General features: G+C 36.3%; 1 protein-coding gene across 3 annotated transcripts in view; it reads right to left on the minus strand.

Moving 5' to 3' along the window:
- The window catches only part of LRP2 (LDL receptor related protein 2), a 111,021-nt gene that overhangs the window by 59,601 nt on the left and 26,049 nt on the right, over positions 1 to 25,371 (minus strand). For all 3 annotated transcript variants that reach the window (XM_031056532.1, XM_031056533.1, XM_031056527.1), the window contains exons 5-27: positions 23,294 to 23,404; positions 23,081 to 23,194; positions 22,483 to 22,599; positions 21,527 to 21,670; positions 19,999 to 20,118; positions 18,187 to 18,315; positions 16,899 to 17,068; positions 14,439 to 14,662; positions 13,461 to 13,667; positions 12,282 to 12,484; positions 11,512 to 11,652; positions 10,386 to 10,589; positions 9,473 to 9,665; positions 8,207 to 8,332; positions 7,782 to 7,912; positions 6,881 to 7,018; positions 5,673 to 5,954; positions 4,222 to 4,461; positions 3,464 to 3,583; positions 2,999 to 3,115; positions 1,472 to 1,849; positions 952 to 966; positions 353 to 601 (exon numbers count right to left, since the gene is read on the minus strand). In XM_031056532.1, the coding sequence (XP_030912392.1) occupies positions 353 to 601; positions 952 to 966; positions 1,472 to 1,849; positions 2,999 to 3,115; positions 3,464 to 3,583; positions 4,222 to 4,461; positions 5,673 to 5,954; positions 6,881 to 7,018; positions 7,782 to 7,912; positions 8,207 to 8,332; positions 9,473 to 9,665; positions 10,386 to 10,589; positions 11,512 to 11,652; positions 12,282 to 12,484; positions 13,461 to 13,667; positions 14,439 to 14,662; positions 16,899 to 17,068; positions 18,187 to 18,315; positions 19,999 to 20,118; positions 21,527 to 21,670; positions 22,483 to 22,599; positions 23,081 to 23,194; positions 23,294 to 23,404 (3,873 nt within the window). The remainder of the gene's footprint in view (positions 1 to 352; positions 602 to 951; positions 967 to 1,471; positions 1,850 to 2,998; positions 3,116 to 3,463; positions 3,584 to 4,221; positions 4,462 to 5,672; positions 5,955 to 6,880; positions 7,019 to 7,781; positions 7,913 to 8,206; positions 8,333 to 9,472; positions 9,666 to 10,385; positions 10,590 to 11,511; positions 11,653 to 12,281; positions 12,485 to 13,460; positions 13,668 to 14,438; positions 14,663 to 16,898; positions 17,069 to 18,186; positions 18,316 to 19,998; positions 20,119 to 21,526; positions 21,671 to 22,482; positions 22,600 to 23,080; positions 23,195 to 23,293; positions 23,405 to 25,371) is intronic.

A 25,371-nucleotide genomic window follows, 5' to 3' on the forward strand; every position in this document is an offset into this window, starting at 1 on the left:
CCCGTGAGCGGAACTGCAGCGAAGGGAAGCGCCCGCAGCCCAGAGGAAGCGGCCCCGGGACTCTGCTTTGGTTCCGTTCGGTTCGGTTCACTGCTGCTGCCGCTGCTGCCAGAGGGGTTGGCTGTTTGTCTTGTTATACACATCTACATGTGTATATATATTCATAAAGAACTGCTATTCCTTTTCCCATAGCTTTGCCTGAAAGCTCCTTAATTTAAAAGTTATAATAATTTGGAGGGAAGGACGTCATATTTTCCATTCCACCTTCCTTGGCAGACACCTGTCTCTCAAACTGAGACACAAAGCCGGACAGTTTTCAGGTCATTCTTAGATTGACATCAATGTTTCTCACCTGCTGCTTTACAAATCCTCCCATTGGCTTCTAGAATGTATCCTTCATCACAATAACACCTAAAAGATCCTCTCTCGTTGTAACAGTGCTGACTACAAAAGCCTGGAGGGTCACATTCATTAATATCTTCACAGGTCTTGGAGTCATTTGCAAGCTGGTATCCAATAGGACAGGTACACTGAGCTCCAAAAGGTCCTTGAATACATTCATGAGTGCAGCCAGCATTATTGTCAGAGCAGCTTTCCTGATCTGAAGATGGGTTGGGGAAAGAGATAAGCAAATAGTCAACAAATGCTTCCTGTGATAAATTTAAATCTTTACAATTGTAATATTATCCAAAGACTGCTACTAAAATGACTGCAGAATCTCAGTAATACAGTGTGAGAATGGACTGTGGCCCTTAAGCAAAATACAACATACAGAGTGCACATTAAGGTAACAGCATCACATGTACTGGATCTCATCAAATGAATGCCAAACAGAAGGCTAAGTATATACAACAACTTTTTCAAAAATAGCTAGAAATATACGAAAATTTACTTTACCACTGCAATCCTAAGGTTGTATAAATAATAATTTAAAATCGTTTATAATCATACCTGGCTGGGGTTCATCTGAGAATGTGCATTGATTAAAGAGAAGAAGGAGGAAAGAAGGAAAGAAAAAGATTATGTTTAAATCAATTCATAATCAACATAAATACAAATTCTCGCTACAAATGAACTTCTTGATTTTAATAATGATTCTTGAAGTTAAAAATTTAAAAGAGAATATTAAGGATTGAATCACATTTCATCTGAATATAAAGCATACTATGATTTAGCAAAGGTGTCCAGGAACACAAAGTTCATTCCCATGTAGTTATATAAAAATCTAAAGTCAGTGGAAGTCACACTGGAATTCAGAGCACAAGATTGGACATAGCAAATGAATTCCTCAGCCATCATTGCAGCATCTTTTTGCTGAAAGCAAGTTCCACTTAGAAATTTGAGCTCAAATTACATTCTGCTTACATTTCCACCAGAAACATTGTGACGTTAAATAGAGCATGCTGAGTATTCCATTTCTTTCTGAAGACATGATGCATAGTCTACAGTAGATACTTGAAGAGTAACTTACTGCACAGTGGGGATTCATCAGCTCCATTAGGACAGTCAGCAGAATTGTCACATACTTTGCTGAGATTCACACAGATACTGTGACCTGGACACTGCCACTGCCAGCTGGGGCAGCGGAAGGGCTGAGTCGGACAATCCCTCTCATCACTCATGTCCCTGCAGTCGTTATCCCCATCACAGATCCACGCTCGGTACACACAGTTGCCATTATCACAGCGGAAAAGTGATGGAGGACATGTTCTGGGAGGACACCTGTGATGTTCATCTGAGCCATCTGCACAATCAACATGGCCATCACATTCCCAGTGATCAGGAATACAACTGCCATCTGACTGACACTGGAACTCATGCTGGTGGCACATCCCTGGTGGTCTTGTAGCTGGAACAGTGACATTCAACAGTTCAGAAGCTGTTTCAATTTTAGACAGAGAAGCAAAACCACCATGTGCAGTTCATCTCTTATATAAGTAGTTACAGTGCTATTAAGAAATGTGCTGCTTTTAGATCAGGCCACAGATTCACAGTCAGTCAATCTATGAAGTTTCAAAATGTGACTAATTTAACTCCTACTTTACAATGTTGTCAACAAGGCAATTCAACTATTGTTACACTTTGAGCAAGCACATATTTATACCTATGTACCTGTCCAAAGCTACAGAAAATCAGTTTCTCTTTCGTCACCCTGTGTTGTAGCATTTTGATTAATTTAAGTGTAAAAATTTACTCAAAAAAAAAAAAGTTTCAATCTAACTCTCATGAATACCAGGTTTTCAGATTAATAAACTTTACTTTGCTTTAAAATCCTGAGACTGAAATGCCAGGTGAAACGAAATATTATATCCAAAAGGAATGCAAACTGTCCTCTTTGTTTGGACCATCTACTCTTGCCAGCATAATCTGCTTAGTCTATTCCATTATTTTAGAGGGATGAAGCACCTCTCCTACAAGAAAAGACTAAAAGAATTAAAATTATTCAGCCTGGAAAAGAGTAAGGTTAGGGGTGACCTTATTGTGGCCTTTTTTATAGGCTCCCTTCAAGTACTTAAAAATGCAGAGAAAAGTTTTACAAGGGCATGTAGTTACAGGACAAAGAGGAACGGCTTCAAACTGAAAGAAAACAGGTTTAGATTAGATATTAGGAATAAATTCTCCACTGTGAGGATGGTGAGGCACTGGAACAGGTTTTCCAGAGAAATTGTGGATGCCATATCCCTGGAAGTGTTCAAGACCAGGTAGGATGAGGCTTTGAGCAACCTGGTCTAGTGAAAAGTGTCTCTGCCCACGGCAGGGGGGTTGAAATTAGATTATCTTTAAGGTTCATTCCAACCCAAGGCATTTTATGATTCTATGATATTCTTGCACTGGAACTTGTGTTTGAAATTCCTGCTCAGGAAAATGATGTAAAGACAAGTTTCACTGAAAAGAATATTAAGATTTCAAGGACAGTATTTTACATAGCAGATTAAAGGAAATTTCCAGAAGCATCACTAAATAACTGAAGAATTTCTTTCAGCATCAATATACTTACGGCAATCAGCCTCGTCTGAGTGATCATTACAGTCAAAAACACCATCACACTGGTAGTAGGTGCTGATACACTGGTCTCCACTTAGACATTTAAACTCTGTGGCACTGCAGTTATATACTACAAAATTTAAAAATACTGTATGTTATTTATTTATTTTACAGAACTAGACTGCATCAGATTTACCCTACAGGTGCTTAAGTCTGATATGGTATCAATTCCACTGAAGACCATAATTTCCCTGAGACACAGAAAATGCAGTGACTTTGTAATTCACAGAAAACAGAGGAAACAGATTTCAGCCCTCCACAAGCAGCCCAGAGATCAAAAGCATCACAAACAGGATTAATTTATGGATAGGTTTATTATGCTGTCTTGGAGCTGGTAATATGAGATCACCAAAGACTCCTTTGGGGGCAAGTGTGAGGAAACAATAAAGAGGCTTTCAACAAAGAATGTTACACTTACTGCAGTCATGCTCATCAGCACCATCTATACAATCTTTGTCCCCGTCGCAGACATAAAATGGGTCAATGCAGCGATGGTCTGGACACTGGAATTGCCTGGGTTCACAAGTACCTGTGAAAGCTATTAAGAATGACAATAAATGCAAATGTGTTTCTTTCCTCTCTTTTGAAATCAGCATATTGCTGAGAAAGTAGAAAAACATTATCCCTAACTTGCAGCATATAATACAGCAACTAGCAATCATATAAATTACAAGTACTAATAAATTAATATCAGGTAATTTTTCATTTATATGTAGGCTTGGGCTGATGGGAAATAAACAAAAGATTCCACGTAGTGGTAAATAGCTCAAAAGAAAGTATATGAAAAAGCTACAATCTTACTTCTGGTAAAAACTTCCAGTCTAGGCTAGCTGACTAATCATTAGCCATCAATGAGATCACTCATGAAGAAGGTGTTTAGAACATCTCAGCTTTAACTGCTTTTTGCTAGTTACAGTGGATGACGTTATGCAGCACCATGATTACGATTATCACATTTGCCCCTTTTGATTTTCTTTAAGTATTCCTCTGCATTCTACTTGGCCCTGAAACTTCAAATTAGACAAGTTTTCCACATCTTAAGGACTACAAAATATCAGTCTAAATTAGATACTAGTCCTTTTGTCCCAATTTCATTTATTGTCCTTATACCAACGGATATATCTATGAAGATATGCACAGCTGACTATAAAAGCAACAGATAGTCATAATACTCACTGCAGTTTTTTTCATCTGAGCCATCACCACAGTCATTATCTGTATCACATAGCCAGATTCTTGGAATACATCTTCTATTATCACAGGTGAACTGGGTTGCAGGGCACGAAGAGGGTCCTTGTGTAGGACAATTCAATTCATCACTGCCATCAAAACAGTCATTATGTTTATCACAATGCCAGCGACCCGGAATACACTGTCCGCTGGCACAGGTAAAAGCTGAAGAAGCACAAGTATTGTCTGAATGAAAAAAAAAAGTCTTTATAAAGATCTTCAAAACTTGCCTTTCCTGTAACAGTTATCAGTGCCTTCATTACACTTAGAGAATGCCTAAAATATGCATCAAAGTCTTAAGTGCACATTGCTTAGAATTAAAATTCTAAGCAATGTTATGCAACATGCTGCAGAACTGAACAGAATACTTACAAGGTTTTTTTAAACTGCAAGAAGAAATAACAAATTAAACAGCTAACCACTCTACAACAATCTAAAGAACAAGAAAAGGAGCATCTTATAGTGACCATTTGCTTTATACTTTTCCCCAAAAGATATTCTAGTTATTCTAAAATGGTCCATTAATAAGAAACAGTTTATACCTCAGTCATACTAGTTAATCCTGTGCATTAGGGAGCACATTTTACTACTCTGTCCTATTTTCTTGTTTGTGATTTAAAATACTTGACTCTGAAGAAGCACCAGATATGTCATAAAAGCCTCTTCAATATCTTCAGTATCTTATCCTCTCTTCAATGCCTTATCAACTTTGATTATCTCACTGTTCTCTCTTATTGAACAACAAAATATTTTGTGTGAGACATCTACTGTAAAACCAGGAAATGAACCACTGTCCTTTTAATTTACTTAACTGTTAAAATCCAGATGTAACAAATAGATCAGCATTGCCCAAATATTATGAAAAACAAATCTTTTATTCTGATGTTAATTGAAATAAAAGGTGCTGCTATTATCTTAGAGGAAGGTTAGGCAATGTAGATGGTTTTGTTGTTTTTCTTATGGTGCTATTTTTTAAGTGTCTTCCTCTATATTAAGATGGCTTGTTCCTCTCCACACATCCAAATTAGGCAAGGTATTGATATTCCAATGTCTTTCAAAATTCACAAAAAAATAAGAAAAAAGACAATATTTTTCTTTAGAAAATAAATTTTTGTTACTCTGTAAATTGAATTTTGAGAATAGTGAAATATGAATATTTTCATGCATTGTTTAGGTGGCTGGTACTGAATCCTGTATTACTACGACATAATTTCCAAAGCATCTAATTATATTCCAAGTAATTTCCAAAGTAAGTAATTTCCCAGGAAGATTTCAGGATTCATTCATAGATGCAACACTAAAAAATTTGAGTTTATTCCCATTAAGGCATACTGACTCATTAAATTTCCTAAACTGCAAACAAGGAACACTAACTGCAGATTACAGGGAGTACTTACTTAAAGAACCACAGTTTTGTTCATCGCTATTATCATGGCAATCATCAACACCATCACACTGATAGTACCGAGGCACACATCTTCCATTACCACAGGAAAATGAGTGGGAGCCACACTGCAAAGTGGGTGGCTCATTGGATGGATCTTCAATGCATGTCAGTTGATTCGGAGCCAGCTTCATGCCATAAGGACACCCACAAACTCTCTGAAAGTTTGGAACTGGGAAGCAGAAATGGCTGCAGTCTCCATTGGGATTTGTTCCTCTATTACAGTAGTTAGAGCCTTAAATAGCGATAGAGAAGATCAATGCACACACTGCAGATAACATCTTGGCAACTATTAAAAGTGCACAATAACTGTAAAAAAAAAGTGCTGTAGCAAGTCCTGGTTTTGCATACACTGCACAATAAGGTCAAGCTCAGAGACAGCAATAGTAGCAGTAACATAAAAGAAGTGTTGCATTCCATATATTCTTCCTGACATAAATGTTTATGGAAGACAAAAACATACTATTAAATTTCATCCAATTTTCTGACAATTTTCAGCAACTGTCTGGAAATAAATATACTACCACAAAAGGGAACCTCTATCTGATTAAGGCTGTGAGACCAGATCCAATCTTTTGATACCAAGCAGTCAGTGAACCTTAGATTTAATCAGATGTTTGATGAGTTTATTGGCTGTTTCATAAAATTAACTACAATACCAAATCCTTGGCTTAGATCATACAATCACACAGAATTTGAGAAAATAAGAAAATAAGAAAAATTAGTGATTTATACATAGTAATTACTTGAAGAATAGTAATTTGATTAATAAACATTTACCCAATTCGTCAAAATAAATAATTTAGTTTAAATAAAACTTCTACCAGAAAAGGAGAAATATGAAGTTGTAGTTGGTGATACAATTACACAAAACACAACGGAATCATAAATTCATTTTGCTTGGTTGTTATGTACGGTAACAGATGGGGTAGAGGAAAATTGCATCCAGTCACAAAGTAGTGACTGGGTGCAATAAAATAATGGATTTAAACAACTGGAAATAAACAATGTGAGATTGCAAGCGCCTATGCTGCCTCCTGTGCATGTCAGTTATGATTCAGTGAAGCCATTCATAGAATTGAAACTGAAAATCTGCTGTCCTGACATTTTGTCCCTTATTGCCTATATCACATCCTCCCTCTGTAGAAGAAAGTGGCTCACCTATTTGGGAATGAGCGTCATATGCTTTAACATGCATGATGTTACTAATGCCCCTCCTAATAATAGTCATTTCTCCTCCATCAGACTTCCTTACTCGAACTATTCCACCAAGTCTCCAATCAGTGAAATAGGCATAACCTGTTTTGAAAAATATTTAACATATTATACAGAAATATGGCATAAAAGATCAAGCATCATAAAAAAACTTTAAAAGAATTTTCATGAAAATTTAACCATTTTTCATAATTGTTTCATGAAAAAGACAAAAGGACCTTCACCACTTAAAATGCTGTCAAAGTGAGACTTCAGTCATAGGCAGACATAACTTACATAACTTAGGGAAGACCTCTCAAATTTTACTGAAATTGGCATATAAAAAACCCAACTAGAATTTCAAATTCCAAGGCAATTTTAAGTAATTCATTAAGAATACGTCACAGAAAATTTTAGAGTATTTTTGAAGATATTTTTATACGGGATCAAAAAAGGTCACACACTGACATCTTTCTTCAGACACAACATAAATCCAGTAATAAACTTTACATATAATTATTAGAGAGTCTGAAATGTTGACCATCTCTGGAGTGCTGATTCACTTTGTCTGTTCAGCATGAATAGCTCACCTTGGAAGACATAATTAGTACAGCATATCTGACTTGTTGCACTACATTAATTACCTGACCTATCTAAAATTATTTTTAAATAAATGTACATAAAACCAGTTCTAAAAACAAGCAAGAAGTACTAAATACATATTTTTAGTAGAAACTTTCAAGAGTGCTTTTTTGGGAAAATCAGTATTGCAAAATCTCTGCCATTTTATGTCACAAACTCACAGGTCATCATAAGAAAAGAAAAATCTGTGATAATGATAGATAATATTTTTCAGTGCCAGACTTACCTCCAAAAATTGTAAGGCCAAATGGGTGAGTCATCTGAGTAATATGTTCAAGAGTCCGTCTGTCCAGCCCATCAAAGGTGCTGTGCTCAATTTTATCAAAAAAAGCATCCACCCAGTACAACCTCAGAGAACTAGAAATAATGAAAATGTTATATCTTTTTGAGTGACATTATGTCCATTACAAAGCACTAGCATTTCCTTATATAATAATCTTCAACCTACAAGAAGCTATTTTGCCATGTGGGAAGGGATTCTGAGAAAACCTTATATTTTAAGGCTTTTCAACCAATTGAAAGATAAGATCTTCAAGAAAAGAGTGCCAGTGCATCCAATCTGACATAATTCCATTATTTTTACTCCGTAACAGTTTAAAGGAAGAACCATGTTTGCTCAGAAAGCTTCTCTGTCTTCTGTGTTGGTCTTACCTCCAGTCAATGGCGAGGCCATTGGGCCAGCCTAGTGTTGTATTGACAATTGGCAAGGCATGGGATCCATCGCTCCAGGCCCTCATAACTTTTGCAGGACGGAACCAATCTGTCCAGAATATATACCTGAAAGGGCACATGTCAGAAGACACAAAAACTAAATTATATAATGTGATTAAACAGAGCAAACATTGGAAACAGCATTAACATTTTTCTTTGTATGACATCCTTTGCATAACTTAAAAAATACCATTTTGTGTTGTCCTTCTCCTCAATTGGCAGTAGTACTGACAATTTATATTTATCCTGTATACAACCACCAGAATCTTTGGAAGTATTTTGGTTCTTTAGACATAAAATATCCATTACTTGGTTAAAATTGGTAAGGTTCTCATGTAATTACTGACAGATAAATAAAACCAATCAAAAATGTATCTTCCAGCATGAATACTACAAAGAATTTTCTCTGGATCCATTTAACTTATGCTGATAGTCAAAGAGTTGAAGTTAATGTTAAATAATTTTATAAAGCAGCAAACAAAAAATGTTGCAATATCCAAGGATCCACGTTCAACATTATTGTTATGAGATTACTTTCAAAATAGTGTATTTGGTTACTCATGAAAATCAATATCCAAGAATCAAGAAATTCAGTAGTACAACATTATGAAGCCAAACTATGCTGTGAAAGAAACACTGTCTTGGCACTGGCAAAGAACACAGAGTATGGAATTTGAAAGTAAGCATTTCCATCAAAGAAAAGCAGGGCTTTATTTTGTGTATGGAGTCACATACTGTAAGGTCTGTACCAAATACAAACAGTAGTATCCAATATGGTTCAAATAAAGAAATTCAGAGAGATAAAACTACAGAAACAACGTTAGCAGTCTGGAAATTGAAAGCATATTAAAAACAATTTAGCAAACTCCATCTTTTAACTATAAGAAATAGCTTTGTGAGTGATACAAAGAAACCAAGATATTTTGCCTTTTTATCAATGAACAGGAGTAAAAGAAAAAAACCATAGTGCTTTTAAAGAGAGTTCTTTTGAGTGCTTCTGTCATGTGCAGTCTCTCTCACCATGACCTTTCCTCTGGGTGCTGAATCCTAGGCTGAAATAAAACAAACGAAATAGAGACAAGACAGCTGAAAAGAGATGGTATTTTGAAAAGAAAAAAAAACAGAATCAGATGTAAATCTAATCTCACCAGTCTTGTTTAAACCATGAATTTGTACATAAGGTTTAAAATGAGAATCTAAACTTACCCAATAACAGGATGAACCACTATTGAACGAGGATTATTTAAATTCTGAACAATAGCTCTCCTGGATTTATCTGCCAGTCTCATCACACTAATGCTCCTGTATCGAGGATCTGTCCAGTAGAGGTTCTTTGAGATCCAGTCAAAAGCTAAATCTTCAACACTTTCCACTCTATTAGCAGTCAAGATCTCTCTTCCTAGAATTTATAACACACATAATGATTGCAAATGCTAAGGAACAGGGGAAATAACATGAGTGCAGTATTCTATTGACAAAACTTGGGGCTCCCCTTGGTAAAAATGCTACCTCTGTGCTACTTAATATAAAGACCAATAATCAAGGGGAGGGGAAGGGTGCCCTTTGCTCTAGAAAAAGAAGGTGTATGTCCACAAGCACAACTGGAACAGAGGGGAAATACAGACTACCCAAAGGTCAGAGAAAAATCTGTCACTAAGTTTACACTGAGGTCAGTAAGGTCAGTGCAGTAATGACATCTTGCTCAACAGCCAGACTTTACCTGCTCTTTGCACAGTAATGGTCAGCTGCAGTCTACCATTACCTGACCCAAGGAAGCAAGCGAGTGCAGAAAACTATATGCTGACATTTGATCATCATTATAAATTGGAGAAAAACATTCTTTACACTAGCATAAATAGGATTTCCAAAAATCTCACAAAGTTGGTAATCTTTTTCTGTATTACAGTATCATAGCAAACATCCTGCTCTCCAGATAGGATTCAACAAGCTTAATATGAGTTGTACAAACATTTTTGAGAAACATTTTCCAGGTTACTGGGGTCACGCTGAGATTTATCTGTATATCTCATAATGTGACTTTTCACTATTTTTTTTAGAAAAATATATATTACAGTCTCCTTACCATAATTACTCTACAATTCCCAAGTATGATTCTCACCTGAACCATCAGTTTTCTGTTTATAGATCATGTCTTTACTTGTGTCTGAAAAAAAAATCGTGTCATCCTGAGCAGAGAAGTCAATTCCAACAAAGTATGAAGGGCTCCCTGTTACAGGTATGATCACATCTTCCTGGGTGGACAGATTGAATGGGATTCCCCGCACTGCCGTCTGGGATGAAAACAGCAGAAACTGTCGCACAGCTGTGAAAGGAAAAATCAGACACAGACTTTACTGATTCACAAGGGAGGACACCTGAGCATTAAGAAAATCTTTGTTTTATTTTGACAACATTAATAGCCTGAAAGTAGAAAAAGAAGAATGAGAAAATAGGGATTTAAATACTGACAAGATGTAAAAACTGAGGAAGAAAACCAAAACCCAATCCAGAATATTAGGTGATGTGGTCAATATTCTACTTTCATTGTTACTGTGCTCCTAATACACTTTTAAAGCAAACATGCCTATGGAAGCAGAAATCTTCTTCTGTAGTCTTGTCTTTATAATAATCTATAAAAAAAATAACTCACAGGCTTTGTCGAGCCACCAAAAAACTAGACAATATCTGGGGTAGCCAGATAAATGAATGGCCAAATAATAAAATTATAGACAGCATATATGACATACTTTTTGTCAGTAGACAGTCATAGTAAGTGTGCATCAGTGACAATTCTGCACTCAAACAGGAAGCAGAACATTGCTGATTGAAACACGCAGCTCTAAAATCTGTATCTATTATTCTAGCCATGTGTTCAAAGGGAGAAGACCAACCTAATCTGCACAGTACTGCACAGGAAAGCAGGCTTATATGTTCAAAATAATGCAAAATCTGCATATTAGCAAGCATTCATGCTTGATTTCAGGATTAAGAGTTCAATCATACAGCTGTCTATATATATTCCATATTTAACTCAAAATCCTCATTAAAGGAGGCAAGTTTAAATTATGGCTTGAAATTAAGATCAGCAGAATTGACTACATTTAAAGCTGTCAGAAAGAGTTGTGGTGAAAAGACAAAAAGTCCTCAGTATATTGAAGCTACTGAAGAGGGGAAAGATGTTCTAGAAACAGCTCTAGAGTTAATGGAGTAGCATTACTTGCAGCAGTTTTAAGGCATTTTCTTACCAACACAATGTCGCCCATCCACGTGTAGGTCAAAGCCCAGGGTACACCTGCAGCGATAACCTAGGCCATCATTATCTGTTTTGTGGCTGAGAACACAGACCTGCTCACATCCCCCATTATTGCTTCCACAAGGATTTCTTACTGGAAAATAATACAGACAGAATTATAACTTCCTCTATCAACCAAATGGCATCATTATCTTGATTTTTCAGGATTTTCTCCAACATCCACAATAAATCATGTGAATTATGTGAGAGTTACATCACATGGACAATATACCCCACCAGATCTAATGTGGAATGCACCAAAATCGCATCGGAGGTAAACATCATTAAGAAATTCAGCTTATACAGAGACACTCAACACACCCATTAAGGCCATAATTTGGGCTATAGTCTTCTGCACATAGACCTACTTCAGAACTATATCTCACAGAATTAATTGACTACTGGTAGCCTTTTCACTGCATTCATTGCAGCATTGAGAAAAAAAGTCCTAAACACCAATACTACTCAGACCCACAGGTTTGACTCCACCAAGTATCAATCTATTTATAAAGCTCCCCCTACTCTTGAATGTTGCATTTGACAGTTCATCAGCTACAGGAGTTGGATGAAACAACTGGGTGTTAAAAATCAGCCCAGTTTTACAATACAAATTTATGTATCATAATTACAGGTCCTTACAGCAAAGTAAAAGTCTTACAATTTTTACCAGTTTTTGGTAACATACTTCCTAAATCTCCCTTCATAATCTACTTGTGGTCTTACCAAATGGCTGCCTGGCAGCGTGGTAAACTGTCACTCCATAAGGTCTCAGTGAAGACTGGTAGATCACTTGAGGGTTAGACTCTGAAAATTTGTTAGCTTTCACCACTGCCATTTTGGTCCAATCAGTGAAATAAACATTGTGTTCAAATAAAGTGATTCCATATGGATGAGGAATCAGTGAGCCTCCATGAGCTACTGTTTTCCTGTTATAAAGATGTTTAACATTATTTATCAAATATTACCTAGACAATAACATTATTAACAGGAGAAAGGATACAGTATTTTTAATTCATTCACTGGTTTTTGTTTTAACAGAGAGGCTACTAAAGTACAAACTAAAAAGATCAAATTAATGGAAAGGAAAAAGCTAAACATACAGTTCATTAACCTAAAGGATATGGCAGTGAAAATAGAGAAAAAGTGTTAGCAAATTCCAAGAAAATACAGTGAGTAAAGAAGAGAGGAGAAAAGATACTAACATTAATTTTATAATTTAGTAAGTGAAAAAATACATTGAACAATAGACCTGTCAAATGAGCAGAGGACTGTTTTTTGAAGTTAATACATAGAAGGTATGCTAAAAGGGGACATCTTGTTTTGAGTAACAGATACTAATCAGAGATACAGAGATAAGCAGGATTCTAAACAACACTACGCTGTAAGACACAGTCCCATAAAACCTCAAGGACTCCCTTCTTGCATGCTGTGATTTGGTTTCCCCAGCATCATAAGGTGAAGGACAACAATTTTTGACAGCAAAGATTTATAAAATGTAAGAAAAGTATTTAATACCTATCACACAAATTAGTGTTTTGAAGTGGGGTAGTTCATATAAATTCATTCATTAAAAAAATGCAAAGAAATTATGATGGAAAATAATGAATATAATTGAAAAATAATAAAAAGCAAATGCTCTAAAAATGTGTACTGTACTGGTGGACTATAAAATGTACATTATAAAATAAGGGCAAGAGGCATTCAAGGTCGAAAAGAGCAAAGAATCATGAATTAAAGAATGTCTAGAAGCAGCATGACACCATAGAGACAAAGGTGCATCACATTCATTATGCTGTAATTTTCATCCTTTGTGTATCTTGTTTTGTTAGAGAAATCTTTTTTTGAACTAGATATAAAATAATCAGCATATCTGTAACCTCCAAGGAATAATATTTCACCTACCTTTGAAGTCCATCATAAGTTACAGTCTCAATGTAATCAAACCGGCTGTCAACCCAGTAAAGCCTCTTTGACACAATATCCAGGGTTATTCCAGCAGGCCAGCCTAATTTTGTTTTTATCAAATCCTGACGATTTGTGCCATCCATGAAGGCCCTTTCCACTTTAGGATCACCAGACAGACTGTCCCAGTCTGAGAAAAACAAATAACTATAAAGAGATAAAAAAGAAAAAAGGTCACATTTCCTTGAGATTTTATAAAAAACCCCAGTATTTCACATGGAATTTAAAACCAGCACCCTTACAGTACAGAATTTGTTTCTGGTATACTATGACAACATACTTTACACTTTCTCCACAAAAAGTACTTTTCAATTTCTTTTATAGAATAAATCCATAAAGAAGCATGCTTTCACCCAAAAGACCTCAGAAGTACAACTTGCCTTAGTAAATCACAGACTTAATTTTACTGCTAGAAATAAACCAGTGACAAATAATTGCATCATGAAAGCAGCAGCCATTACTACAAGTTGCATGAAATTCTTCTTCCCATTCTCTGAAAATCCACATTTTCATGGTTCACATATACTTCTGAAGCATATGGATTAGGAAACACTAACTTTCCTGGCTTCATTCCATCTCTTTATTTTATATAGTAGGAGATCTGTGGGTGCTACCATAACTGAAATCTTCAAGGATAATACTCCTCTGCATGGCAACTCCACAGGTCCCATTTTCAGTGCTGCTCATGCACACAGAACTCCAGCCATGAAACAGATACCCCACATTATAAATAAATGCATTGCACAGTCCTCTCATAAATTAAGGGGCAGAATAGGTTAGGATAGAATGCAAATGTTCAAAATATTTTATATCTGATTCTAAAATGACCACTCTTGCTGTTTCCTAGTTGTTTTCCATTTACATGGGGATAAGGGAATTTCTGACATCTTTTACCATTATCTGATAAGTATCACTTACCCAACAGTTGGATCAAGGGCTATTCCTCTAGGATTTCCAAGATTTTCAGCAATAAGAGTCACACGGTTTGTTCCATCCAAGTTAACCATATCTATTCTGTTCACACTGGTCTCAACCACATATAGCTTATTGTTAACCCAATCCACTGCGAGATTTTCAGGTGTGTCAACTGAAATATTTAAAACTTCTTGGAAATCAGAGCCATCAATATTAATAGAAAAAACCTGAAAGCAATACAAATATTGTCAGTACCCACGTGATGTTTTGAATCACAAGTCACATGCTATTTGTTTTTTATCATCACATTGATCACCAATCCACAACTATATCTGTATCTACCTGCAGATACAAGCAAGTTACCCTCTAAGTTATTCCTTAGGTAAGTTTTTTTGCAAAAATCTGGAAAACAATGGAAAAATTGCAGAAGGCTTGCCTTCAACTAGCATTTCTGCAAATTGGACAAGATAAAAGACTAAAACAGCCTTGTCTGTTAGCAAGTGGTTAAAAAAAAAAAAAAAAGAGGAACGTGCATTTGCTTTCCTGGAATCTAGCAAAACCTAGAATTTTTATTGATTGAAAACAAATGATCATGCTTTAGTAAAGCTCTCAACAGTGGTCAGAAACAAGAGAAACAAGAGGGGGAGCTCTTACTACAGCTACCGCTAAGGGGAAATAGCAAAATGAAGTAAGTAAGGGAAAGCTGTCCATCCTCACAGAAAGGAGCTCTCAGCTCATGGTCTCTTTTATCGAAGGCTAATTTTAAGAGCATCCTGCTCAAGAAGAATAATGTTGTTATTTTACAAGCAAGTTCAGAGCTATATGAAGTAAACAGTCCAAACACAATAATTTTATGTATACAGTAATTGTGTGATTATAACTCTGGGTAATGTGAAAAGGTAGAAATTCTCTTTTTTTGGAACAACAGCATGAGATTTGGAATGCATTTAAATGAAAATAGAGATGACCAAGTAAATATATACAAGAAAAGTAAGAGCTGAAAGAGTTGTATAATTTTAAATATTCTTCAGTTCCAAGTAACAATAATCAAGATAACCACTTAACTGTCTTCTCTGTTCTTTGGAAACCCTGTTGATGAAAGAGCTTATGGGCATTAGGTTATCTGGCAGTACACTAAATGAGATAAAGATGACACAAAACACAACCCACAATTCTCTGGTTTAGTTTATGTCTTAAACTTAAAAAAGAAAAAAAAAAGACAAAAAATGCCCTAGTAATATTATTTTAAGACATCAGGTGGAAATACTCATAATTAAGAAAATTCTAAATGCAAATGTTTTCATCTGGATAGTCTGGCTAGGACTTAATTAGATTAATTAATCTTTAATTAATTAGGATTAAACTATATTGGGCAGATAAAAAGGCAGTCCTGGCACCTGGGGTGTGCAGCAAAAACCCCCATATTATCTTTTATTTACACCTATTACAAAGACAGAATAAATCTCCTGTCTCATAAAAGTGCAGATTTGACCCTGACTACATTCAGCCATTGACAAAGCAACTGCAGCAACAGGAACCTACTACAGCCACAATAAAAATGCCAGAGCTGTGAACAAGTCAAAAACTGTGCACACAAATCATGTCCTACTTGACAGCCATGCAGCAAATGTTCTTTCCACAGAACCAGCATGGAACTGTGGTGAGAACTCTAGTTTTTATTGGGTGTCTTATGTGTAGGTTCAGAATTATGACAGTGACATCAAATTGATCCATCAGTGGCATTAGCAGGAGCCAGGTCACAGATTCTCCTTCACTCTGCATGACAATCAACATGAGGACAAAGATTATGAAGTTTCAGCATTTGATCTAAGATTTTCTTTGGTTTCCATAAGTTATGCACAGAAAAAAAGAACAAGGGTGCCATCCAACTTCCACAAGAGTCTCCAGACTGTTTTTTTTTTAATTACTGTGCTCTACTGTGTCTTGAAGCTAAAATAATTACTCTTAAAAAAAAAAAAAAGAGAAAAGTAACACAATATTGGCTCATTACACAAAATACTGTCAATATTTGTTATTCAAGCTCAATTACAGTGCCATTTGAATTATACGAAGAAGTCTGATTTTTATCATCTTGGAAGGCACACAGCTTTTACATTTTAAATGATCATGTTTCAAAAATTACCAAGAAAAATTTGTTCCGTTTTGAAAGAATGTCTACTATTTCTCTTAATTAGTTTTTTGGACTCAGTCTCAAGTAAAATTAAAAGTTGCTCAAGACATTCCCATACAATAGGATTCTTTGTTTAATATGTCACATGTAATAGTATAGTTGAAAAAATGCAGTCATTAACATAAAACATTTCAAGGAGCTTTTTTGTTAGAAAACAAAAATACAGCCAGCTTTGGCTCTCAAAAAATGAGGGCCTATCAACACATTCTGCCTCTTGAAGTTCTCTACTTCCAGGTACACAGAAATACATTCTTCTTGAAACTTCTACCAACCTTATCTTGCACTGTGTCAGTCCAAAAGATTCTGTGCAGGTAAAAGTGAAAGTCCACTCCCACTGCAATCCCACGATTTTGTGACTGTACCAAAGTACGAAAATTCCTTCCATAAAGATCTCCAATCAGTAAATCACGGCCATTGGAAAAAATAATCGATGCAACACCAGCTGAAAGCACGAGTGACAGAGATAGATTACCATGCAGGCAAGATATTTTGCAAAGGGGCATTGCAATATATACATACTGGTTCATACATACTGGACACAAAGTTTTAAACAGATGCTCAGGCTACAACCTGTATAAATGTTTCTATGTGAGTACTAACTTGCTGTGATTTGCCTTTGGTTTGTATACTTTGAGCAAATCAGGCAGGAATATGTATTTAAAGCCATACCAGCTAAAACTTTTATAAAACCCCTGTGCAAACACCAAAAGACTATTTCTATTAAAGACCTGACTTACAGCAGGTACTAAATTCTCCCATTTATAAGAGAGAAATACTCAGAAAATGGTGAGCTGAAGACTGGTGGCTGAAGAAAGAAGGAAGGGGGAGGGAATTGAGCAGTTTTTGCTTTTCTAAGAAACAAGACTGCTAATCAGCTATGCCAAGCAGGATTTCCCATTCCCACCAATTCTCTGCAGGCAGGAGCACCTGCCTTACACAACAGCCTGTTAGGGCATTACATCTCCACAAAGCAGAGTTTCCTGGGGCCTGCTTTCAGAACTAAGCAGGAGATCAGGAGAAGAAGCCTACAGCTGATGAGGAACTACTCTCTGAGAGATAAGTATTCTTCAGAGTTCAGACTCTGGGACACTCAAAGCCAAGAGCATGGTTTCTCTCACAGGCAAGTGCTTGATCTCACCATTCAGCAAAACCATCTTCTGGCACATTTCTAGAAAAAATTAGGTTTCCTGATTTCTTGACAACACTAAGTTCCACAGAGAGCATGACAGAAAACTGTCCCTCACAGAAATAAGATTTTTTTTGTTCATGAATGCTCTGGCAATAACCTCTCAACTCTGCAGAAGTCAGGAGTGGTGAAAACACAATGGAGCCTAAAAGACATTTGTTGATTAGAGGAGAAACAGCCCTGATGAAGCAATCAACACCAACCTGCACACACCGACAGATACAGAGTTCTGACATTTGCTGATATTCTGAAAGCTGTCCTGACCATAAGTCCTTAAGGGCAGAGTTAAAATCAAAGAGAGCTGTGCAGGTAAAACTACCCCATTTTACCTAGCTATATCTATTTGCTCAACAAGACACTTGGGGTGCACTAACCTGAAGTGTTGGCCCGACAATGCCGGTGATGCTCGAGGAAATAACCTTCCACACAGTGGCACTGGTGGTGTCCCACACGATCTTCACACAGCTGGTCACAGACACCCCACATCTGACAGTCATCAAAATCTGTCAAGTGAATAAGGCATATTTATAAAAAACACTTGGTATAAAATTCATGTCATAATTAAGACGCTGTGAGTTTGTCCTCTCTGTTTGCTTTATATCTATTTGCAAAACTATAGCATGAAGAAAGTGAGTTTGCATGTTTTTCCAGAGTGTTTCAGTTTTGTACTTCTGGATAACAAAAAAATCTGGGTTTCCTGCCCAAGGACCTACCTGCAATTCTGCCCCCCATGAAAAAATACTAACCAACCAACCAAAAAAAAAAAAAAAATCTAAACCATACCTGCCAGGAGAAAAGGAAAAATCATTTGAAGGGATGTCATTGTCTACTTTCCACAATACAGAATATGCCTATGAAGTATTTTTCCTGCGAAAGATCTCTATACTTGGCACACACAAAGACTTGGCTGGATTTAAGCCCACTCTGAAGGTGAGCTCTACCTTTATTTTAGTGCATGCTTAAGCCTTTAAGTCCTACTTGAAGGCAGTGTTTATTAGCTCAGATTTAGTACCACGCTAACAAGTATCTGATTTACAATTAAAAGCTGTCTGTGCACCAGCACCAGCAAGAAGAAGTTCCTTTTAGCATGCAAAATACCATATAGGTAGAGTACTGGATCTGGAATTATGCAGTACTGACTGTCAGCCATTCCTTCATGACAAGTTTTGCTCTGGTCACAAATATATGCCTAGATTTCAGCAAACCAAAATACATTGACTCAGATTTACAAGGCAGAATCTGATAACTAGGTTTACAGGGCAGTCAAAGAAGACTCATTGAGACTGCACCAGATTTGGGAACGTGTCCTTCACATATTTCCCACAAAAGCATGAAAAAATGGAGGAAATTTCATGCTTTATTTCTCTGCCTCTACAAAGAGCAACCATTCTGCCATTGCAGCTTATACAGCCTTAGGCCACCCAGTATTCCCAAAACTATAAAAAACTCATTAGAGACTGAGTATCTGAAATGCTTTTAATGGCACAAACACCATAGCTTGGGTTGAAAACTCATAACAGATATTTAGCCCTTTTATTAGGCAGTGCTAACTTTCATGATTCTGAAGTTACTCAATTGCCAGCTACTGAGATAAATCATTTGTGCTACCAAGTTACAGCAGCTTTACAGTTACCCTTGCATTCTTGTAAATATTCTTCTTCTTCGTGTAAATTATGTATATACTGAAACCCCACAGAAGACACAACCTATCCATAAAGCAAATACAAAACACCCTTTTTATTTTCAAGTGTAATGTTCTGCTGTCTGCATATACAGCCACTTTCCAAAAGTAACAATAAATTCAACATCATTAACTGCTTTTCCAGGCATGCAACAAACATTACTGAGGAAGAAACAAACTCTCTCTACGTAAACAGTTAAAGACCAGTAAAAAACTCTTGATAATAAGCCATCCATCCAACAGCACATATTTTAAAACCTAATCATGCTGTCACTATATCTTTAGGTCAAAATGAAAGAGGTGTTTATGATATCTCTCTGGTTTGTTCCTGTGCCACTATGCTGCCATTGTGCTACTAAAATTTTCATACATTTGCTGATTCCTGAGATTTTCTCTTTGTCAATACATTTACACAATTTGAACTAACTTGCCTTCCTGGAATCCCAGCTTTCCCAATGAGTTGTGAGAAGGTACGGGATATCTGTAGTCCCTGGGCTTTACTCACCAATGCAAGTACGACTGTCATTGCTGCTTATTGTATATCCTGCAGGGCAGTAGCACATCCCTCCTGAGGGAGAGGAATGGCAGCGGTACTGGCAGCTCAGCGCAGCGCAGCGCGATACATCTGAAAGGCAAATACAATAGTTCACAAACACTCCTATTACAGAAGAACAGAATAATTTCTGCCTTATTGAGTTACAAAGCTGAAGTATTTTCTATGATGGGCCTTCAATTTCAAGTACAGCTTCTTAAAACTAATCTGCAGAGAAAATTATGTACAAAGTTTCACAAAATCTCATACATTTACATACATGCAAGCAAGGGCATGGAACACAGAAGAGAAGGTACTGTTTTTAATAGGTTTTTAGAACAGAGTTAAAGAATAAGCATCAATCTTATATGAACCACCAATGGCAAGTGCTGTGTAAAAAGGTGACCAGAGGAAGCCATCTGTAATGCCCCAAAACTTTCCATGGTTCCACAAGACCTACTTATAAGCAATACATCCTTGAGCTCCATCTATTGGTACATAACCTCATCATTTACTCTTCTATGTGAAAACCCCCTAGTATGTTATACTAAGAAGGATATGTATATCATTCTAATGTATTAGAATATACTGTTTGCATTGTGTTTGTGGACAAATGATTCTTTATCCTTTAGCTCTCTTTCTCTCTCATTTTTCCTTCACTAATTCTACAAGTATTTAATAAACAATTCAGTGGCAAGCGAGTAATGATTGTAAAACACTTGAATTATGATTGCAAAACACCTGATAAAGAAGGAGGTGAAAGTCAGCATTTTCCTTTTCTTCAAATTCTTCTGTTAAATGCCTTGCTTTGCAGCTTGTATCTGCTGTAACTACCAAACCACTCATAAAAGCAAAGGGTGCTTTTTTACAATAAAGTTTCATTTCCTCTTATTTTTTCTGCCCTCCTATTCCAAAAGGCATGATTTTGTTAATAGAAATTTTTATCTTCCTAGAAATTTAAATACACTGGTCCTTGTCCTCAGAGGGATTTGATATTTGTAAGATTAGAGTGAAATTAACAGGAGCTATGCACGCTCATTGCCTCCAACATAAAAACGCAGTGTACCACTAACTTGAGAAACAGACATCCCACGTAATTAAATTTTTTTTTAAATCCTAATCTTTAAAGTGAATTAGTCAAAGCTTAGGATATACTGATTCAATGCTGTGTTCTGATCAGCACAAATCATTACTTCTTACACAAAGGGAAAAACAGATATTTAAACAAAGAAGGCATATAGCACACCTTTCCCTGACTTCACAAACATATTTTAGGGTATGGAGAGCAAGTTAAAATTCTTATGTACAAATTTAAAAAAAAGAAGTGGTCTCTTTGCAGTATATATGCCTCTTTTAGATCATCCAGTCAAAACAGTGCGAGTGAAAATAGTGAGCTTCCAAAATTTCCAAAGTATTGTTTAGGAGACAAAAGGCAAATGTAAAAAGATGTCAATGCTCATGTTCCTGCTATTCTGTGTATGTTTTTCATTCTAATACATACTGCAGTGTCTGCCTGCAGTGATGTTAGTTTCATCTTCTCCTTCAGGGCAGTCTGCAGCTCCATCACACACTTTCCCAATTGGAATGCAATGCCCTGATCCAGGGCAGGCCCACTCTCCTGGGTAGCATTCATGGTGACCACTTTCTATGGAAAACAAAAACAAGAAAAATGAAAAGTATATTTCAAATACTAAAATTTCTTCTCTAACAGCTTCCCAAAGCATCTCTATCCTTCAATATCCAGTTTCCATTTCTTGCACATAGCTGGGGAAGACTATAAAGAAACATTATTTATACTTACTTGTCATTCTTTCTTTTATGTTCAAACTACAATGCCAACGATACTTGGGTAGACAACGTATGAATCTCTTTAGTTTTCTGTTTTATTAGAAATGGTAACACCATTTAGCTTTAAACTAACCAGTGCACCAGAAAGGGAACTATAGTTTTGTGGTTTCAAAACACATAAATGCTATCTAGATAAAGAGAATAATGTTCACCATAGAAAAGGCCAATGAAAAAGAAATATCATTCACACTTTCATTCATTAAAGCTTCTGTTTCTCACATGACAAATCTTGGCAGGATCTGAGTAAATTTCACTTTGAATCAATGGGGTTTGGTTATTAGAAGCCTCATGTCTCTTAACAGATAACCTGAAAAATCTCCACAAGCAGAAGAACCAAAACAAAATATAAAAGAGAATATATAAAAGAAAAAATATATATTGCTATATGCTAAACTTAGTTTGCATCATACTCAGTATCACAATAATTCTCACACACAACAACAAAATATTTCCAAAGTTAATAAAAAGAAATAACAATGAAGGTGGAATTTTAAGGTTTTAAAAGAAATCAGAAGTATTTAGAACATCTTGACTGGTCTAAATCTCACAGATGTAGGTTAGTGTCATCTTCCTCTGAAAATACCACTGGAAGTTAGCAATACTATTTACCACATCCTCTTTCATCTGCATTGTCTTCACAATCATCATCTCCATCGCAAATCCAGCTCTGATGAATGCAACGGCCACTCGGGCAAGTGAAGAAGTTGCCTCTGCAAGTTGCATAAGCTACAGAAAGAAACATGAGAAAATCTAATTGCTCTAAGCAGCTAAAAGGTTAAAAATAACAATATTGTCTCACATACAATCATTTTTTATATCACTTAAAAAATTTAGGTAGTTCCATATTTTGTATGTATTGCAAACACTGCTGGTTTCTTCTCATTTAGGTATGAATTACCTTTGGTTCATGCTGAAATTAAGAGGATGACAACAATGTAAGTGTAACTACATATATTAAGAACCAGACTGTCACTCAGTCCAGCGAATTCAAATTATAATTACATAGACAGGAACCTAGCAGCAAAAACAAAGTCTAGCAAAGTAGCACTGCAATTTTCATCTTTTTGTACAGAAGGGTATTTGTAGAACAATGATTAGCTTTTGATGGCTCTACAGCCAAGCAATCTGCTTCCTGCTATCTGCTTCTGCTTGAACCAGGGCTTAGTAAAACAGTTAGAGAAAGTGGGGAAAAAAAGAAACATCATACTGCAAGAGTCTTCATCACTCCTATCTCCACAGTCGTCATCATGGTCACAGATAAAGGCTTGCGGGATGCACTCTCCATTAGCACACTGGAACTGTGTACTGGTACATCCACGAGCTGAAAAAGATTTTAGCACAGAAACAGAAAATCTGTTTAGCTCCAAAAGAAGGTCTATAAAGCAAATTTGTTTGGGATCACTCTTCACAGGGGACTTACTACAATTAGCTTCATCAGAAGAATCTCTGCAATCAACTTTGCCATCACATCGCTGGCTTGCATTAAAGCATGCTCCATTTGCACATGATAACTGTTCACATCTTGGGTAGTCTAAAATAAAAAATCCTTCATATTAGCATGAGGTTAAACTATAATGAGTCACATCTACCTAGTGTCAACAGAATATCTTGGTTTAAAGGAAAGAGGGAATACAAAACTCCATAACTAGTAGTTCTATACTAGTAATCCATTTATACAGTATACTGATATTAAAGAATATCCTCTAGATGGATGCTACAAAAACTTGCAAGCAACAAGAGAAAAATCAAATGCCTTCCCAGTTCAAAAAGATTTGCAACCCAAACAGTTTACAATAAGATAGAATGCAATGGAACATAAAAGGAGAGCAAGCAATGAATGTTTGTTTTATTTCTTTATACCTCAGTTTTACACTATCCTGATCTTAATAAAAGTATTTAGATAGCAAAGGATTTCCTGAAATTTACAGTTCCTAGTCCTCTTCAAGTCTCTTGAGTTCTCAAACTCAGAGACCTCAGGTTTTAATGGTTTTGTACCAATTAAGCCAAGGATATTAAATTTCCCGGTTCCATGAACAGTGTTAGAACCATTGCTTTTTATTACTTGCTTCCCCTTTCACAAAAGAAAACAGATTCTGAAGAAATAATGACTTTTTAGGTTCAGAATATTCTACTTATATAGATGACCTGTATGCAAATGCAAGGGATTGTTTCAAATTAGAACAAATTCTGAGAACACTTATTCATACAAGCAGTCAGTGAGTTCAGTGGAAGTATCCAACAAATTAAGCATATGCATATGCTAGAGCTGAGTAGGAGAACATGAACTCATAATTTATCTTGTTGCTATGTAGACAAAACTTACATTTTTCAGTCAAATGGCAAGTAAGAGAGCAAAGAAATGGTAATTTTAGAAATCAAATTTATTGAACCTTTGCCTCTATATAGAAGATAAATGAACTCGAGACACAGAAGAGCCAAAAAACATTTTTCACCTCTTACATTTTCAGTTTGAGTTCTTATCCCATTTTACTTTTCTAAGAGTTAATAAAGCAGATAGAGAAGGCTCTCAGGCACATTTTCATTCATATTTCATTGGATTCCTTGGAATCCAAAACATGGGTTATAAAATTGCTTCAAGCAGATATCAAGAAACCTGCAATTTTTCCAGACAGTGGCAAACTGTTTTGCTTGCTTCTGCTGTTCCGTGTATTACCACATTCCCACAAAACTTCAATTACCTATGGAATAGGCTTATATGATTTTAACTGTTAAATGTTAAAATGAGAAGATAAGTAGCTGTGTTCATGTCCACTACAAGTACAGCCAGACTATCTCCCCAGCTGATTCCTTTACAGTTCATTTATTTTCACTGCAGTTAATATAAGGTGGCAACCTGCATGTAGGAACAGTGTGTGCCTGAGCAAAGAACAGCAGTTACAGATCAGCAGGGCTCCAGCTACAGCATTACAGCCTGTGGCCTTCTAGGGATAGTTCCCAATCTTCCATTCTCAAAGTCTGACAATGCCAACATGCTCCCTAAGCATTCTTTGGTCCCACTTCTCAACCAGACAATAACTTTCTAATACAACATTTTCTTGCTTCAGTTAGGCTCAGATAAAACTCATAATGCTTTGGAAATAACATGGGTTTGAAGTGTTACTTCTGCCTACAGAAAGGACTAAAAAAAGGCCTGACCTGGGGCCAAGTTTTAAGTTCACCATGGAATTAATGCTTTTTCCCTGTCTGAAAGCAGAGAAGGCATCACAGGGAGGAACGACCAGGAGTTCTATGGGCAAGCAGAAACAGCTATGGCAGTACACTCTATTATAGGGCAGATGGAAGAAGAGGAGGAATACACAGTATGTGCTTGTAAATGCACGAAGTAGAAAAGCTTCCATGTATAATGGATAGTTTTCTAATTTTCCTCACTTTTCTTCACATCCACAGAAATACCTCCAGTGATGTTCCAAACTGTTTCCAATGGACTGATGTCAAGCAAATAAACAATTGAACCCATTGCCTTGCACTGCCTGTTTC

This window comes from Geospiza fortis, unplaced genomic scaffold, assembly GCF_000277835.1.
Source record: "Geospiza fortis unplaced genomic scaffold, GeoFor_1.0 scaffold112, whole genome shotgun sequence".
NCBI lineage: Eukaryota > Metazoa > Chordata > Aves > Passeriformes > Thraupidae > Geospiza > Geospiza fortis.